The sequence below is a fragment of the Trachymyrmex cornetzi genome, unplaced genomic scaffold (genome assembly GCF_001594075.2).
Source record: "Trachymyrmex cornetzi isolate Tcor2-1 unplaced genomic scaffold, Tcor1.1 scaffold724, whole genome shotgun sequence".
In the NCBI taxonomy this organism is placed as follows: domain Eukaryota; kingdom Metazoa; phylum Arthropoda; class Insecta; order Hymenoptera; family Formicidae; genus Trachymyrmex; species Trachymyrmex cornetzi.
In genome coordinates, this window is record NW_017300053.1 from 382560 (window position 1) to 401835 (window position 19276).

Genomic DNA, 19276 nt, shown 5'->3' on the forward strand with positions numbered 1-19276 from the left:
AATCGACGGTGGGTGTGCGCGAGTTGTTTTCTTTTATGCGGATTTTATCTGAAATCGGGACTTGACAGAAACGGAAGAGGGTGCGCGCTTTTATTTGGCCTGTGTAAAGACAACTAGCGCGGTGAGCGTTTCCATGTGGATAATTTCGGATAATTATTCCCTCACGATCTCCCGCTTTACACGTTAATCGCGCACCCTGCACAGCGCTGTTCTAAATGCTTGAATCGCGCAGATCTCGTTATCGCGCGACTTTCTTAACGCTCATAAACTAGTCGTATTATCTCGCTACGAGATCGGGTGGAAAGAAAGGTAGACGGATGTTAGTGCAGTCAACTACATGCTGCACGAGTGCACCAATTAAATATCTGAGAGTGCCGTATCTCGCGAACAAACGGTATTATGCAACGTTTTTCCCAACGTTCTCGTGTGACTGCGCGTTGTTTTTTCGAGAGAGATCATCTGGTAATTGCTGGATCAGGCACCTGCCGACCATCTAGATTTTCTTAATCCGATCTTACCGAATCGAGTATTACTGGATCTTAATGCGGGTGCGATACGATCGCACGATGCAGAAGGAGAAACGCGTGTTATGAAGCAACCGGCTGATTACGTTCGCTACTGCAACTGTACTGTTCGCGCGAGAACACATTCGAATAATCGTTCACGCGACAGTAATTGTGCCTGGGTTTAATTTGCGATTAATTATAAAATGGATTTACCGAGGTTAAACGTGTGAGAATCGCTTCTTTTTTTTGCTGAGCCTGAATATTACCACGAAGCGCGCTTCTTAATCCTTCCATTAATTTCGGGAGCCTGTCCAACGTTGTTCTCTCTCTCTCTCTCTCTCTCGTTCTTTCTCTTCCTCTCTCGGGTCTGGTGAATTCGGGCTAAATCTCCGTTTCAGAATTTCGATGGCGACCGCAACGAATGAGATCACCCTACCGCGTACGCGTTATGAAATATCTAAAGTGTTCAGAGGGTTGCTACCGGCTAACCAACGTGTGCGTGAAGCCGAAGGCGAGAGATTACCGTCGGTAAAAATGCCGACGAGATTCGATCGTCGGCCGTTGTCGTCATCCTCGTTGTCGTCGGCCAAACGACGTGTTTACGGATTAAAACATCGCGTCTCTCTTCGCACAGCGCCGGCCTTCTCTTTGGGGGATTATGAGAATTCTGATGTTATAGCCAGGGCTTCTTATATTGTCCGTTCCTTCCCTGACAAATGTCCAATCCCTTTGGATCAGCCGTCGAAGACACGGCTTTCACCGTATAGGGCACCGCCACAAAAAAAAAAGTAGAAACGAAAAGAGAGCATCCCCTAAGCTTGTCAACGACCGAGCGAGCTCGAAAGCAAATGATCGCGAAGCGTTTTCAAAACACAAAGTGACAAATAGTCGGAAAAGAAAAAAAGATCCCGACGAAAAAACGAAGTCTGCGTTAAACGGAATCATATGGAGAGATGTAAGAGGAAGCGACGTATTAGTTCTTTCTCAAGGTTCGTTCCTACTGAAGTTGATCGTGCAGATCGACATTCAACATATGGCTGCTTCTTCTTCTATTTTTATAAAAATAAAGAAGAAACCAGTATGTCAATCCGCACTATTAGCTTCAGTAAGGACGAGTCCTCAGCTGTAGCTAATAATACTTTACACGCAACTTATATAGGTACATATAAATCTTATCGTTACTTCCTTTCGTAAAAACAAGTGGCATCTTAATCAGCATAGAATATTTATCTGAAAATCTAATAATTATACTATCGTAACGCTCGTACACAATATGTTATCTGTATGAAATGATCAGCATGCCATCGATCAGTTATCGATCGATCAATCTGCCGATTACTATCGAGGAATGTTCCAGGACGACCATCTCGCGCGAAGACGCACGTCCGCGGCGCGTTCCACGGTGGCGAAATTCGTAACGGTTTGATCGATTCCCTTTATCTCCGGCAGCGACGAGACAAAAGGAGTCGCGCACGGTTGGAAGCTCCGAGGCAGCCTTGGGTTCGGCATAGTCCAACTCCCGCGCCACCACCTGACAGAGGGTCCACAGATTTATCACCATAGACTTCTACCCGCACCAGATATCATCTCGCCGCCGCCGATCTCATGTCCCGTCATACGTAATCCCGGCGCTCCGACAGCTCATCTATTTATGGGCTGACATTTCTTCCCTCCAAGTCTTGCTCTTTCCCTTCGCTTCACTCGCCCACACTTCGTTCGAACTCGACGCCCCCCGCCAGGAACAATCAGATTTTACATACGAGAGAAACGTAGGACGCACCCGTCCGAATTTTTTCCTCGCGACGCTTAGAAAAAAATGATGCTGATACAAACCTGCAGAAAACGATTACGTTACTTTGTATACTTAAGTCTTGTTATTGACAATAAAATCAAGCTTGTAATGTAAAATGGTCCCTAAATAAATAAGGTTCATAAAAAATTGCATGTTTCTCCTAATTATTGCGACAAAAACGAGAATTTTTTATTTACTTGAAATTTAGTATTACTTAAACGACTTATAATGACACGGAATGCAGAGGTACTTTAATATTTATCACAAGTGACTGTTTGTAAAACCAGATTCAACGACAGTGTATTCGGGGAGTGAAATTTAGGTCCACGGAAAACGAGTCTTGTCCCTCTTAATGTGATCATTTTTCAGACAGGTTTATAGAGAGACGGCCTTATTAAGAGGAGGAAAAAATGTTCCAAGGAGATGGAGCTTGATGACTGTTCTAATCTTGATCAAACGCGAAAGTACCTATACGGAAAAGAAAATAATACATATAAGACATTCGAAACCGGATAAGTTTGGCTTGTCTATTCAGCCATATCTATTCATCTATTTCGATATGAGACACCGCGGTAGCCGCCAATATGTTCATGAAAATAATGGCCATTGTAATATTCCGGAAACGAGCGGCAATGACACGATACCCATGTCATAATGTGTAAAATGATATTCCATCATTTAAAGCATAAAGATATCAAATTAAGACGGAAGAATATCAAATCTTATTGTGAAATAATTATACAATTAAAAAATAAACGTTAAATAAATAAAATTTCTTGTAAAATTCGATGGATACGTACAGTTTCCATAATCACAACGGAAGTAGCATGTATCGTTATGTAAATCAACCTAACACCTCTTTCTTCTCTTCCGCCTAGTGGATTTTCCAACGTACGTTCATGAGTAATGAATCGTGATTGCTGATCGTGAAGATTTGAAATAAGTGAATGGTAGAGTGCTATAACCATATCCGCGATGAAGCGAGGCAGGAAGTGGGAAAGGCACGATTTTGCAATCTTTATCGGGAAGAATGAAGCGCGAAAAATGTGCATTTCATTCGGTGTATTCACGCACATGTTACGCGTAATACTTTCCTTGCAAGTTTATCAATTCCCATTCATTCTTGTCACGTCATCATTTAAACGCGATAATGTCTCACAATTATTCCTTTTCGATTGGCAGATAAATACAACTTTCATATAAAGTAAACCAAGCGCCGATTATATCGTGATGCTTATAATGTTCTGAAAACCATTATAAAAATACACAAGTGTTATTGTCAGTGTGTATTTATCTGTTATTACTTATTAATTAATTTACTAATAAACATAAAGATATACAGAAAAAAACAGATTTACCAAAATATTTAAAAATTTAGCTAGATATAGATCTAAAAATAATTTTGTCAGCTGTTTAAGCTGGTTGTTAGAATATTAAAATCTTTTGCAGCATTACTCGTTATAACTTTCCTATATATATTCAAGTAGAACATTAAATCAGGATAACGTCAAAATGACATTAAAATGAATCGAAAATGATTGGAAAATGACTTTTAATGATCATTTTAGAGTCATTTTGATATCATAATGACTCTATTGTTCTGCTTGGGATAATTATTTTGATAACCCAACAAAATTAATATTAAATCTGTATCTATCTAAATTTTTTGATACTTCAGCAAACTCAGTTTTTTCAATTTGTAAAGTGACAGAAAGGCGCTTAGTTATTTTTATATGGTTTTCCATTAATCATAAGGATTTTTTACACACGATTTTCACTTCGTGTTAATCGATCAACGGATCTGTCGATGGTCATCTAAGTCGCGAACTTTCCTTGCTATCTTCCGCGTTCAATTCTTTGGATACTGCCTGTCTATCAGGTTTCAGAATGTGAATTGCCAGCCGGTAGAGATACGCTCTCACATGATGCGCGATCATCGGATGCCAACCAGCCAACGATGATAATCACGTGGATTAAACGTAGCGGATAAGGCGCCAGGTGTTCGCGTTTGAATCTTTCTCAAGACGTATCGGAGAAGATAATAACGCAAAACAATTATTGCTCGTCTGACGTGATTAATACTTATCTATGTAATTAAATTAATAAGCGATCGTTTTTAAAACTGTCAGTTAAATACAATTAGTTGTATCTCAAGATCAGAAAAACAATTTGCTAAGAAATTCCATGTATCAATTAACTGGAAATTATTTAAGAGAAGATTATTTTTACAAATTATTAAATCCATGCTATTCATATATTATATATAGTACAAGTAAATAATATGTATATCTTTAAATTGTTAAGACAGATGCAAAAAAAGTAAATATATTCTGGACAGTTTTTATATCCCAAAGTATGAGCACCACATAATTTCCCATTCCGGCAAGATTAAATAATCTTCAGTTTAAAGTTCTAAAAAATTTGATACTCGCTACCCTATAATTTGTTGAATTCGTGGCATTACAGCAGACACTTAAGTTAACGTACGTATTATTTGGCAACTTTTATGATGGTTATTCCAGACACGGAAGTTCAGATGGCATCCAGTCATCAAGAACGAGCCAAGTGATGAGCACGAAAACGCAAATCAACAGACAATGATAATCGCGCGAATAAGACGTCTGGATGTCGGATATTCGGCTATGCGAGCGAGCTCACGCGTTTCTTAAACGAGCGGGGGCCAGAGACCGGAGGAGAAAGCCCATGCCGACCGCGGTCGGAGAGGATCCGCGGGCCCGAAAAAGAGCCGCGCGACGAACGGTGTGTGACAGCGTATAATCTCGCCTCGGCTTCGTGCCCGTCGAAATAACAGGTTCCTCTTTCCCTCGTTCGCAGCTCAAGATCTTCCCTGCTTCTTCCTCGCTTTCCGACGCGACCGCGTACACCGTAGGCCCAATGTACCTCGTTCTTATCCGGTACCCGACGCACAAAGTTACGGTTTCGCGTTGGGGACATTATTAAGCTGACACCGACATCGTCGTACAAAACAGGCTGCGGCGAGAAGGTGGTTCGCCAGATCGAGCGTCGGGAAACCGGATCTCGAAAGTTCTCGCATGCACATGTAAACGTGGCGCTCGAGGGGACTCTAACGACGATCGCGTGGAGATATGGCCAGTGCGAGTGAGTTTGTAAAAGTTTGCCTGGAAGTTCATAACGCTCGTGTTCGCAGGTTAGCCCTCATGGCGACATGGTTGCTTGTAAACGGTTCACAGCCGAAGTCCAGTTCGATAAACCAAGTGATAATTTTTAATCCTTGTATCACACTTTCATATCGCTATTCGACCTTATTGCTCTGTTCTTTGAACTTAATTTATTAAATAAAACGGAAAGTACACAGAAATTGTGTCTGCTATTCTTAGATACCGTTTTTGTCATTATTAATATGAAATAAATATTGTTTCTGACAAAAAGATTTTTTTTCATATATGTATAAAGTGTTTAGAGAAATCTAAAAATTCCATTGCATTAATTAATGAAATGACTTCACACGGGAAGAATGATGCTGAGGTATGTAAAAATTTAGGTAGATACAGATCTGAAAATAATTTTGTTGGATAATTAAAATAATTGTGTAAGAAACTCAAGCATGATGAGCAATGCTACAAGAAGTTTTGACATTCCAGCAACCAGTTTGAGTAATATTATTTTCAGATCTGTATCTACACTGAAAAAAAAATTTACTACATTTTTTAAATATTTGTTTAAATAGTACTAACGAAATATTTACTTACAGTAAATAAACATTTATTTAAAATAAGAAAATTATACTTAAATTAAATAAATATACATTTACATTTAGTAAATATTTCGTTAGTATTATTCAATCAAATATTTAATAAAATTTGGTAAATTTTTTTCAGTGTATTTAAATATTTAGATACTTCAGCAAAATAATTTAAAATACTTCAGCAAAATCATTCTTTCCGTGTAGAATTAAGAATACATGCCATAGTATATAATGTTTCCTCTGGGGATTTTAAAAGAACATACGTTAAGAATCAATTGCAGATAGCGAAAGTAATGACAGTCACGACCAACGTTATTATTTATCATTTGCGAACCTGCGCGGACAAGGGTTGCGCAACTTTTGATTAAGACCGCAAACGCGGTGCTAAATGTTCCACGCGCATTGATCCCATATTTCATGAATCAATTTCTCCATTTAACCAACGCGATGCGAACAGAACCGACCGACCGCTACCACGCCGGCGATCCTCAAGAGAAATCCGACCGCTTGAAAAATGACGTTTCGCTCGGCTAACTTCGCCGTCGAGGGGCAGACTCAAAACTATCCGGCCGGCTGCGGCCGGTAGTATATCGGTAGCTTTGAACCGGTTGTGGCCGCCGATTGCGACTCGCCGGAAACTAAAATGACCGAACACCGCGACGTTGTATATACATTAGACACTGTATCTCAAATATACACTGTATCTCAAATATGTATATGCGTGTGTCATTGCTCTTTCTCTCACACTGTCTCTCTTACAAGAACAGCGGTTTCACCATGACGACGATGATATCGCGTGCCACATCGATCCGCATGAATACCAAAGAATCAATCACCGTGCCGATCGGTGGTGCCGATAGGAGAACGTTGCACGATCGCGATTTGCATCGGCGGTCCGCAGCATTGAAATCATAATAATAGGCTGGACCATTCTTATCGCGCACCGAATGGGATAAAGATGTCTTTAAGCATTCTTCTATACGCTGGCTCGCTCCCCAGCCGGCATTATAACCTCGGAAATGCGAATCGTTGCATCGTTCCACATGCGTGCACGTGGTTACGAAACGGTACAGAACACAAACGAGCAAGAACAAAAATATTTTATCATATTATTAAGTACGCGCCGCGAATTGCACTATTAAAATAAATTTTATTATTTTACTATTTAACCAATAAAATCTATTTTATCATGTAAAACTGTAACCGAAAATTTCTCAAACTTTTAGATAGTAATCAATATTAACTGTAAATATTTAGTTATAAATTTCAAATTCTTGTATAGCAGACAAATTCATTATAGAAATAAGAATAATAATAATAAATGAAATTACATGATAAATTCGAAAACAAAACAAAGATAATTCTATTATCAAATTCCAATAGAACACCTGGTGCGGAACATTGTCGTAATGTCCTGCGCGCAACCCTAAAAGCTGGCGCTTGGCTCGTTCTGGACCTCATTCTTTGACGCAAGAGTGCAGAGTCATTCGGAGCGGTTCACTGTCAACGTCGAAACACCACAATTTCCGACGATGATAGAGAACCAACCACCTGCACGAGACGGTGTTTGTCCGCAACTTCAATATCCTACGGTCAATTAAGCGGCCATTGTGCCATTTGAATGCATTCTTATGTGTGCGACAAATATTAAATTATCTGAAGAGGAAGAGGCTTCTCAAAGATTGGACACGCATAATTTTCGAAAAATCGATACAATATATTCAATTATGTATGCGAATAGAAATTCTCTAGAAGTGCTCTTATGTATTGGTAGTGATTACAAGGTACGAAGATAATGTGATATATCAGTGCATCTAAGCTTTTCGCTCCAGGTAAATTGCTTCTCGTCGATTTAATCCGATACAACGGATATCGTTAACTAGTACTTTTCTAATATCTTTCCTGGTAAAAATAAAAATCGAAGCACAAGTCGAATGTAATGGGAGAGGCGTTTACGCTTTTGTTACTCTCCTCTTACATTCGACTTACGCTCCGATTTTTATTTTCGCCAAGGTTAGTGATAATACATTTAAATATTACCAAAGTATCTATTCTCGATATGAATATCTAAACTGCAGCGTTTATTCCAAGCCGCAATTATTCGCAACTCGGTAGCAATCTCGCGCGCATCTCGGGTACGATTGCGACCCCGTATGGTAATCGTTACTCGGATGCTACAACGCAGATCGTTGGATCGCCACTCCTAGCTAGGGATATACTGCCGACCTTAACCTCCACATGATAAACACCGCGTCTCTCAGTACGCATGCACGTGTATATTGTATCCTATCTCCCAATCGGGTAGATACCGTACAGAAATTAAAATTACGCGGCTCCAGTGAATACGATACATCCTTACATTCCAGTAAAAGCGCCTGTACGTAAATCAATTTGTCACGCAGTACCGCGGAATTCTATCGTTTTCAGCGAAATCGTAGAATAACTCAAGAATACATTTATTCATGCCTGACGCATAATCCTCCTTCGTAGCAGGGTTGCCTGACTGATGCGTATTCCTCAACCCGATAACACTTCGGTAAAGCAAATGGTATAATTCCGGAATGCTTTCCGCCGCTAAATGTGTTTCAATTTAATCTCTTAATTCGAGCAACCGATAATTTTTAGCGTGTTTTATATACCTCGCCTGTCGCAGATAATATAGCCAACGGTCAATCAGCCACCGATCTTACGCGCTTACTGGACTCGGACTAGTCATTTGAAGATGTCCGCGCCCCGTCGTTCTAGCTCGTCGTCATAGCAGACTTCAGGATCATGAGATATAATCACAGGAGGGATCGTCCAACATTATAAACAGCATAGCGTCACGCGAGCGCACGAGTTAACGCCGTTGAAGTCTACTCCGTGAGGGTCGATCACAAAGAAAACGGAGGAGAAGAAGAAGAAGAAGAAGAACAAGAACATGAAGACAAAGATAAAGAGTAGTTGGAAGGAGTTTAAAGAATACAGCGGCAAAGGAAACTGTGTAAAGCAGGCGGTCACGAGAAAAACCACAGATCTCTTGTCTTCGGGTTCGCCGAGAGACGAACGGACGTATAATCTTCACAAGATAAAGAGAGATAGGGTGGTACGGATAGGAGGAGAAGTTGGGGAAGAGAAAGAGAAAGAGAGAAAGAGAGAAAGAGAGAGAGATCCTCGTGGTCACGATGAGGGTGGGGGCAAGGTGGATCGTGGATTGAGTCATTATGCTTGCTCGGAGGAGACCACAGGCCTTGATGCGGGAACGGCTGCCATCGACTCGTGAAAGGAAACCGACCGGATGATTCAACGCGTACAGACAGACAAAGTAGTCGCGGTGTCTACTATATACTGCTCGGTATTTTTCCCCCATTCAGTTCAGCGTCGTTGTTTCCTCTCCTGACTATTTCTGCTTCTACAATCGATTTTGATCAGATGGACAGAGATAAGTCATAGAACGTTCATCAAGTTCGATCGCGGATGCACGCGAGAGAGTTTGAAGCGAAAGACGAAGATAAACGAGATCCTCGATCCCACGTTAACTCATTATCGGCAAGTTCTGTGCTCGCTCTCCCAGAAAATTAATGGGACAGCAGATTCGCATGCGCCTTCATATCTTCCGTTCTTCTACATTTGGGCCTATTGTCCCTATTACTATTAATTCCTGCTTTTCTCATTGAATTAATTGTCTCCTTGTTAGCGCAATAAATATTTTATTTGTATAGAACAAATAATTTTATTTCGATCTCTATTTTTAAAGATTTTTCTTTCTATCTCAGGTAATGAAAATCTATGACGATTTAACATTGTTGCTTCACTACCACACGTGTCGGTTTTCAGCTACACTAACATTGTTCATCCGATAGAAAGGGAAGTTCTCGCGTCACACGACGACGCCACTAACATCAGCACGTACCATAATATTATGACATCAGGCCGGTCCTGGACTGGTTTAGTATCGATGCTATTACCGGGGCTAATCCGCCACCGGATTTTATCTCGTCCCCAATACTAATATAAGCCAAATGAGAACAAGGTTTTAACGCGAGTCGCTACGAAGAAGAAAGGTAAGAAGCACAAACTAGAAGAAACAGGTTCGGAAAACCGCAGGCACGACCCTGCGAGAAATCAACAGAACCCGTAGATCCTGTTGGCCGTTTTAGATCGATCACCCGGTTCTTAGGGAGGACTAAAGTATCTTTTGACAAGTCATTTTTGTCCGTTCGCTTCAACCTTTCTTCGAGGCAAGAAAGCGAACGAAATAGATTTCGACGTTGATTATGGTTTTATCTATCTCGAGTCATAAAACCAGAAATTAATTTCAGACATCAGACATTCAAATCTAATCTCCTCGGGATAATAACTGATATGTAACAATAAAATTGCAATGAAAGGTATTCTCACAAAAATCACAAGTATATTTATGTTTGAATTATATTGTCGCATCGAATCTCTCCCCGGCCCCCCTAGAAAAAGAAAACATGTCAAGTATATAAAAATTGTTAAAAGGAATTATGAAAGTTAAAAACTTATTGTTAGTCAAAAATGTTTACAAGAAACATACGATAAGAGATAAAATATTTTCTTTTAATTGATGTGAACGTAATGATGTATTTATTATAGGCGCTTAACTGTTTATAGGATTAGAAGTAATTAATAAAAGGAAAAATCTGTCTTCTATTTTAAGCAAATAAATAACTTCAGTGTCGCGAGTAGATAATTAAATAATTTAGCATGCATCAAGTATAGTTATTAAATTCCTACATAATAATACGTATCTTATATTAGCATTTCGTGCGTGAATAACTAGGAGAAGGTAAATATAGTGACACAAACATATAATAAAGTCACTTGATTAAAGAGCCTTCGCAAATCGCATTTCACTGGCGAGAGGAGGATAAGCATTAAAGGTCCGTCGTGTCCTGGCGTAATCACGAGCGTTAATATTCTTCGCGCGTGCGTGCATACACGCGCGAGTACTCCTACGTGTCGACGGCGCGCGGTTCGATAAAAAGCCGCTCGGGTGTGAAAATCATCATCGCCGTTGTCTTCATAACGACGCGGAACGCATCAAAGAAAAATGTACGGCCAGCTGAAATATACTCTGAGAAGTTCATTAGCTCTCTTAATGCGTGAGGGTGTTGCGTGCTATTGCATGGCACGCGTGGGGTCGCGGCGCACGGCGAAACAGCGGGAGATGGTAATTTGCGGCGTAATTTAAAGGAGACTTCATATACTTTCACGGGCGTTACGAACGCTCCACTTGCGATTCGCGTAACCGCACGTTCACGTATCGCGACCCTCGCCTCGCACATACGAAAGTGCGTATATACGCAACGCGGAACGGATCTTTATAATCTTGTCGCATTTGTCTGTCCGGTTAAATTGCCCTCTCAATTATCGGGCGTGTTAGGTATATTCGCTAAATCACCGATAATAACAATGCATGCGCATTGAAAACGTATAACTCTTCGCAAAATTGTATATTGCGTATAGCATCGGTTTCACAAGTGGCCATTACTCGTTCTGTAACTTTATAGTAGTTTCGTGTATGATTTAGAAAGAACTCGATTAAACCGGTAACTTTATGTCTTATTTAGCTTTATCAGAACTCCAACTATTTAATAAAGGAATACGATATGCAAATGCTATACGTGACACTTTAGATAGATACTGTGATTACATAATTGAATCCAATTCCTATCGATTACATTCATATATGTATCGTACAAATAAGAAATGCTTCGCAATCTTTATAAAGTAACAGAAGAGATGGAAATATGAAAAAACATATTTTTAGTTTATACAAATTATAAAATTTCTATTATTTTTCTTGAAAAAGAATCACATTTTTTCACACTTTCACATTTTTAATTTCTTATCCCAGTACCCCGATTCTGTAACTCTTAACAGTTCGGTATGTTGTTGTGTTGCGCAGTTTTTTTTTTACCATATATAATATCTATGCAACAACAACGGTATCGATTTGTAGTTAAGAGTTACAGAATCGGGGTACAGGCCTCGTATTTTTATCTTTTTTTTCGATAAGGTATAGATAACTGCTAAAGTACCGCTACATCGGGCTGCAATTAAGCCGAAATGAGATTGCCCCTCGCGAGGAAGAAAGTACCGTGTCACGATCGCGTTTGTGCCTTTCCGAACATCAGAATTGAAGAATTTACGAGTCCGTTGAGCGAGCACAAGCATTTGCCCTCCACTTCCTCCTGGCCGAACGTCACGTCTCATGCTTTCTCGTGGTTCCGTTCGACCGGTCGGTCGAATTTCGTAGCCTCACGTCGCACCGCCTCTCGTCTCCTTTCGGCCGTACGTCCATCCACGCGGATTCAATGTCCATGCAAAGCAAACGGCGGCCCCGGCACGGCTGTCAATTATCCGTTATATACGGCCCTGGACCTCGAACCCATCTTTAACGACCTCTCAAACTTAGCGAGAGGGGAAAAGGGGGAAAGGAAGAGTAAAAGGAGAATGATGGGACACGTCCCCCCGCCTTGCGCCAAGAAGCGCCGAAAATTCACGGGGGCCACGAAGATCGCGAAACAACGTCAGTGACGACGGAGAGAACAGGATCGAAGACGAAGAGACGACGTGAGATGGACCAGGGAGGATCTTTCCAAGAATCATTTGATATTCCAACGTTCCCGCCACGTAGCTCATGGGGGTATTCTTCTCCTTTTGTCTTTGTCCCGAGGAGAGCGGATTCACCAGCGAATAGCGTGCACTGTGTTATACTTCACCGCCAAATGTGTCAGAATTGCAAATGCGTGCGGTCCGACGAAACACGTCGAGAGGCGGTGGCGGCGCGGCGGTTCGATAGAAACAGGGCGCGAATTCCGCGGTGCGAGCTCTAAGATATATTCCAAGACGATAGGAAGACAGACGAAGAATGTTAGTAAGGGGACACGAAAGGAGCCATAAGGGACAATGGTGTGAATCGCAATCGAAATGTCGGAAGAATCTTAAATCTACTTTAACATGGAAATTTGAGACAGACTCTATCATTTTTGTCGCATTCTGGACGTCGGCCCTTTGAATTCAACGTTTCTTATATTCCCATCGCGTAAAAGTTATGTTTCAATCGTTGTGAGTAATATTTACACAAACATTTAAATGCTAATTATGTAACATCTATTAATGTTTAATACTTTGATTTTATCTATCCTAATTTTCAAACAGTTTATCTGTTTTTTATTTCATTTTACGATAATAATTTTAATCAAATAAAAAAGAATATTTTCATCAGTCACAAATGGATACTTAAATAATTTCGATAATATAAGATGGACAAAGACAATTGTTCGTATCTAAACGTAACGCACAAATTCGCGTTAGAACACAAAGTTCGAGTTAACAAATCTTTTAAAGGGTTGAGTCACGCTTGTCCAGAAAGGACAGAGCAGTTGAACAGGATGTTAAAGTTAACAAGTATAAGGCTTCATTCCTTTTCGCTCGTAAACGCCAACGCCTCGTAATTATAACGAGATGTTTCCTTCAAATATAACGAGCATAGCTGATGAGATCGGAAAGTAATAGCTCGAAGATAGCTAGCACTTTGAATCAGTCCTTATCAAAGTCATGCATCAAATGTTGCAAATTAATGGAACAATCCCTATTTTTTAATATTTAATTAGCTAATACGGACGTGGATATTTATAAAATATTTGTAAAATTGTGCATGTCGTATAGGAAGTATTATCGTACAATATATAACGAAACGATTAGTCGTAAACGTGAATATCGTTGCATGTCGCAAATAGAAATGTAAACTGGTTTTCGTGTCACTAACCTTAAATCTGAAGCGGTCACAACGTCGAGATTGACTACGGTCTTCGGCTATAGTTCTTTTTCACAGTCAATCTAGAAAGATAACACACGATACTTTGATTTTGGCCTTGAATCCAAATGATGCAAATGCGCACAGATAATGCAGTATCACACAAAAAATTTATAACACCACGTTAGAAATCCGGAAAGGATAATCCCGTGTGACAGTTTGCTGATTCTTAATTGTCTCAAGATATTGTTTAACGTACAGGATGATCAAAATATATAAGTCATACATATTAATAGAGTTAAAAGTAATTATATTAATATAACAATTATTTAAATTTAATATTTTAGAAAAATACGATAAAATTGCAGTCAGATTTCAGAACGCTGGTAAAAAATGTTATCAAGTATAAAATTAAGAGAAAAGATAAACGTAGAGAAAAATATAAGGCAAAGCTCTTTCCAATATCGTTCATCATTATGTGGGCGTAATCTTTCGTCTCTTTTCTCGATATCAAATTGCGATATACTCACTCAAGTGAGCGGATGTGCTCACTTGAAAAATTGACTCTACTTGGATGGTCCCGCGCACACCGCGAATAAGATTGCCTTCGTAATTTCTTCACGACTGGCCTCTACAAGCCGCGCTTCTTTAAAAGCACCACGCGATTGAACGCGCGCCTCATCGATACGCCGAAGGTGCGTCGCCGGCCGGATAATGGCTTATTAACAAAGCGTTGCCGAGGAACGCGGGGAAGTGACAGAGGGGCCTTGACGAGAATCGTACGAAGGAATCGAAAAGAGAGACGGAGAGAATGCGAGAATCCTGACGCCGGGAGTCGAGTCACGGGTTACTTCGACGCCTTCGTAGAAAGGGTCCCAACACAACGGGGCTTTAATTACGCCGATATCACGGTAATTAAGCCGATCAATGCGTGCTATTGTGCGCCAAGCGGAGAGCCTCAGTGCTTCACCCGGGTTCCTATCCGCAATCCCGACCACGAGCCTCCTCCGCACGCCACAAAAGCATCCCACCTTCCGTGGGGATACAAGGACGCATCCTGCCTGCAGTCGAATCTTCACCGCGACCACCTCACCGCCGCCGCGCCGTGGAAAAGCCACGACAAAGAACGGGGAGGAGAATAAACACAGTGACTCTCTCAATCCCGTCGATGATACGCAAACCGTTGGGTCTTCTACCTACCGGTGACGAGAACATCGGATATGAAGAACCATCGTGGGCACTCGAATGGATCCCCTTCATGGGGAGATTATTTCGTTCGATCGTTCGATCAGATCCGAAGCTGATGGAATTCAATGGAGGGGAACGCTTCGCGGGGCATTGTTTCTATGCTTTTCAATCTTTTTAATCCTTTAAAGCGTGACGACCGAACACTAAAATCGTTCGATATCTTTAATGCGTCTTAATAGCGGTTGTTATATTTTGCAGATAGATTTAAGGGGTTCCTAAAGCGACAAAATTATCAATATTACAGATTAGAAAGTTCTCCAAATTGGCTGTAACGTATAGATTGTAAAATCCTTTTACATAATTAAAATACAAAAAAAGATGCAAGATAATCGATTTGAAAAAATAAAAAAAGTTATTATATATTTAGTATTATTATAATTTTTTAATCTTTTCTCGCAATTTTTTATGCATATTTTAATTGCATAAAAGGATTTTGCAACTCTTGTACAGCCAATTTGAAGAACTACTTTCTAATCTGTAATGTTGATAATTCTATCATTTTAGGATCTCCTTAAGATTTTTTTTGTATTCAATTGATATACTTCATTTTCATCTAATTATTATATACAATTTTCTTATTAAAGAAGTATAAATTAAGATTGAGATATATTAATTTTAATTTTAACATTGTATTTTTTATACAAAACTCTAGTTAGTACGCTCCATTAAGAAGAAAGTTGGTTATGCATAGTAATTTATAAAAGCACATTAAAGGCACCGTAATATTTCTTTCTATCTTGACGAACTACATTTATCTCTAATACTAATCTCTAAAATCACGAATGTATCATTCCGTTTGAATATCTGATTGCGTATCTTAGATTGATATGCGGTTCACATGAAACACGTTGGAATGCCTCGTGGCAACGGATGGATAAAGTCATTAATTCCAAGTTGCATGCGATCCCCGTTCGCAAAGAATATCTACATTTTTAAATAAACATACTACAATTATGGTCTGATTTTACAATCAAATAAGCAAAAATAAAGCCATACGTTCGTCTAATATCTCTCCAATATTTCTGTATTTCAATCATTATAATTACGATACCGAAAATATCAGCATGGAATAATGATTCGCTATCTATCGACTCGTAAATTCTCCATTAAATTTTTTTATCTTATGGCATGGAATTTTGTCTTACAAAATCATCATCTTTCGAAGTAATCACTGTTTGATGATCTACGCAGATCTTATATGTATATATTTCTTCATGCTACGCACTCGAATATAATGCTATGCAGTTAAAATATTTTCTTGATCATCTCATGCTAACCACGTGCGATTACGTTATGATCTCAGAGGTGCATATTTATTTCTTACGGAAAGAATACGTACACTTCAAATATTTTGGAATCAATAAATATGTTAAATGATATAAGTTTTGATCCTGTGTGCTGTGTGTATTGTGTGTGTTGTGTGTGTGTGTGTGTGTACGTTATATTGAAATAAACTTATTCTTATCAGACACATAAGTTTTAAGTTGTTCCACTTTTCGAAAAATCTCAGTTTATTCACTCCCTCTTTTATCTATTAGATAAATACCACATAATTTATCCGAAGGTGAAACAACCAATCCTTATTAATTTATATTTGTATTAAAATAAAGAAACTCGTATATGTTTGTAATTCTCGTTATCTCCTACTCATTCAATATGGCAAAGATTTTCGAGAGTATATTTACTATATAGATTTAATTTATTTCCTTAATTAACGTATAGACGTCTAGTTGCTATGTGTTTATAAGTCTCTTCATTAAATTTTTGTACGAGACGCAGGAAACGATTTAAAAGAGCGAGAGAAAGAAAGAAGGCGCGTTTGTTTGCTATTGCCTATACAATTTTTCAGTGTTTGTCGTAAGAGTTAGGACACTGAACATCTCTTTGCGAAGACCCGCTTCATCCGGTGTTCCCCACTGTTTCAAGCAAGAAAAATGTTCAGAAATGCGCCGACTTTGTTCCTCGCTTTTTGATTTTAACGTCTGTTTGTCCCACCATTTCCTGAAACATGTACCAGAGGACAGACTGGATGCGTTCGATTCTTTATCCACAGCTCACGCAAAGATAGGGAGGTTCCATTAGTCGTGTTTACTTGGGACTGTCAGAGCGCATTGAGAGACATATAGACTATAGCAAAATATAAACCGCACTATATATAAAAAATTATTAGTAATAATAGATTGCGCTCAAATTTATCCTATAAAATTAATTAATGAATATGATTAAAAACGTTGCGAAATTTCCAAACTACATATTATTAAATATAACTAAATCAGAGAAAGTTTTTTATAAAATTAAAATATCTACGTGAAAATGATTTCCCAAATTTTTATTATTTAAATTTAAAAAATGTACGATAATTTGTTATAGCATAAATGTACGTCCAATTGTGTATATATGAAAATATATCGTGCATTGTATAATTACAAAATTTTTATGTCCAATCAAAGATAATTTTTCATTAAAATCGAAAGAGTAAGAAACACAGTTAGTCTTTAAACATGTTTTAATATTAATTGTAAATTCGTATTGACCAATTGTATTGTTTTTTTAGGTCACGGTCACCGGTTCAACCACGACAAGTACAAACACAGTCCATCCTAGTGTAAACGATATGGACTGGTTCGCCGGAGTCGCCGAGGAAGAATTGTTGTATTACACCGGCGTCGGCAACGACGTCGATTCCTTGTGGGCTGTTATTGGAAGCTTTGTACCCCCGCCACCTAGACCACCTTATCTACCCGAAGAGAGCATCGCCACCGATGGGCTCACCACCTGCGATTTGTGTTCGTGGGCATGGAGAAACGATAGGCATTCTTTTTCTCTGGATGGCACCCTTGGTAAGTCTTACATTTCTCGTAGTATTAAAATGCTATCATATTTCTCTGTTCAGATGATGTGCTAGTTAATTTTAATTTAACTATTTGTTATACGAGTGTACGTAAGCAGAAGCAAGGAAATTTGACGTATGAAATCCGCTCTTATAAAAGCTGGTATATAGACGTAAAAAGTATATAAAATAAAATTATATCTTTAAAAATAGACAGAAATTAAAACATTCACAAGTAAAAAATTACGAGACATTAATTCCTTTTACAAAATCAAACTACTGATATCTAAATAAAATTTTGACACTAAAAAATAAGTACATTTAATTTCTCATAACTTTCAAATATGGATTTTATTCAAACGCTTTAATTGCTCCATATTAAGTCACTCGAACGCAATTCAAGGAGTTTCTATCAGGCACGAGTAGAAGTACTATCAAAATATGTTCGCTTCAAGTAATACGGCGTTCGTCATTTGCTAAGCTCTGTCAGTTTTTCTTGTCATCACTTCAGCTAGTATGTTCTCGAAAGACGAGTGTTCTTTCGAGCCATACATCTGTCCACATCAGGACCGAGGGTTATTCCTCGTATACACACTCGACTGTGTTTGCAACGTATTTATTCGTCAAACAGCTTTTCTAGTCTAGTACGTGCTTCAGGATTTGGGGAGATCCCTCTCGAATAAACGTCAACGAAGGTTCATTGTAACGAAGCTGTGAAATTCTTATTTCTCTAGAAACCCTAATGAAGGACGTTCAGATACTCTTCTAATTATCATTATGTCATACATAAATTATTATTTTATGTATTATTCTAATATAATTTCGTTAAAAAAAAGGATAAATATATAAATTAAACAAAGGAAGATTTTTTATTGAAAAGTTAAACATTAATTACGTAACAGTGTGGTACATTTTATAAGAATACCAATACACATACTACGACTTGGCTTACGAACTTTTCAAAGATCTTTATTTCTCACTCTGCCTGCTGCGCGCAGAAAGTGTTACAAGAGGATTTTCATTATTCGAAATTGCTCCAAATCAAGGGTTGGACACAGGATAAATGTCGGTGCGATGATGAGAGAGATCATTATTACAAGCACACGAGGTGATCGTCTTAAGCACGTTCATTAAACGTAATGATTAGTAATGCAAAAGTGGCATACAACAGCATACACGCCGAGTTTTTATCTCTTCTGTCGTGATTTTTGTCACATCTTAATTATGAGAGCGCAAAATGCATTCAATGTACAGTTTTACATAATGGTAGATAATATTATATTATTTTCTCATGTATAATTACATGCTAAAAGAAACAGAAAATGATAATGCTGCTATACAAGAGACAGAAACAAATTGAAAAATATTAAAACCGCAGTAGATATTATAGAAGATTGCCATGCAA

The 19276-nt window shown here is 38.8% G+C and overlaps 2 protein-coding genes across 2 annotated transcripts in view; one reads left to right on the top strand and one right to left on the bottom strand.

Annotated features, from left to right (window-relative positions):
* The window catches only part of LOC108767730 (uncharacterized), a 128800-nt gene extending 114789 nt beyond the window's left edge, over nt 1-14011 (bottom strand). Inside the window, exon 1 of the mRNA XM_018517734.1 lies at nt 13806-14011. The gene's annotated coding sequence lies outside the window, so the exon portion shown is untranslated. The remainder of the gene's footprint in view (nt 1-13805) is intronic.
* LOC108767740 (TSC22 domain family protein 1) overlaps nt 1-19276 on the top strand; it is a 78701-nt gene that overhangs the window by 25824 nt on the left and 33601 nt on the right. The window contains exon 2 of the mRNA XM_018517747.1: nt 17596-17881. Within this exon, the coding sequence (XP_018373249.1) occupies nt 17596-17881 (286 nt within the window). The remainder of the gene's footprint in view (nt 1-17595; nt 17882-19276) is intronic.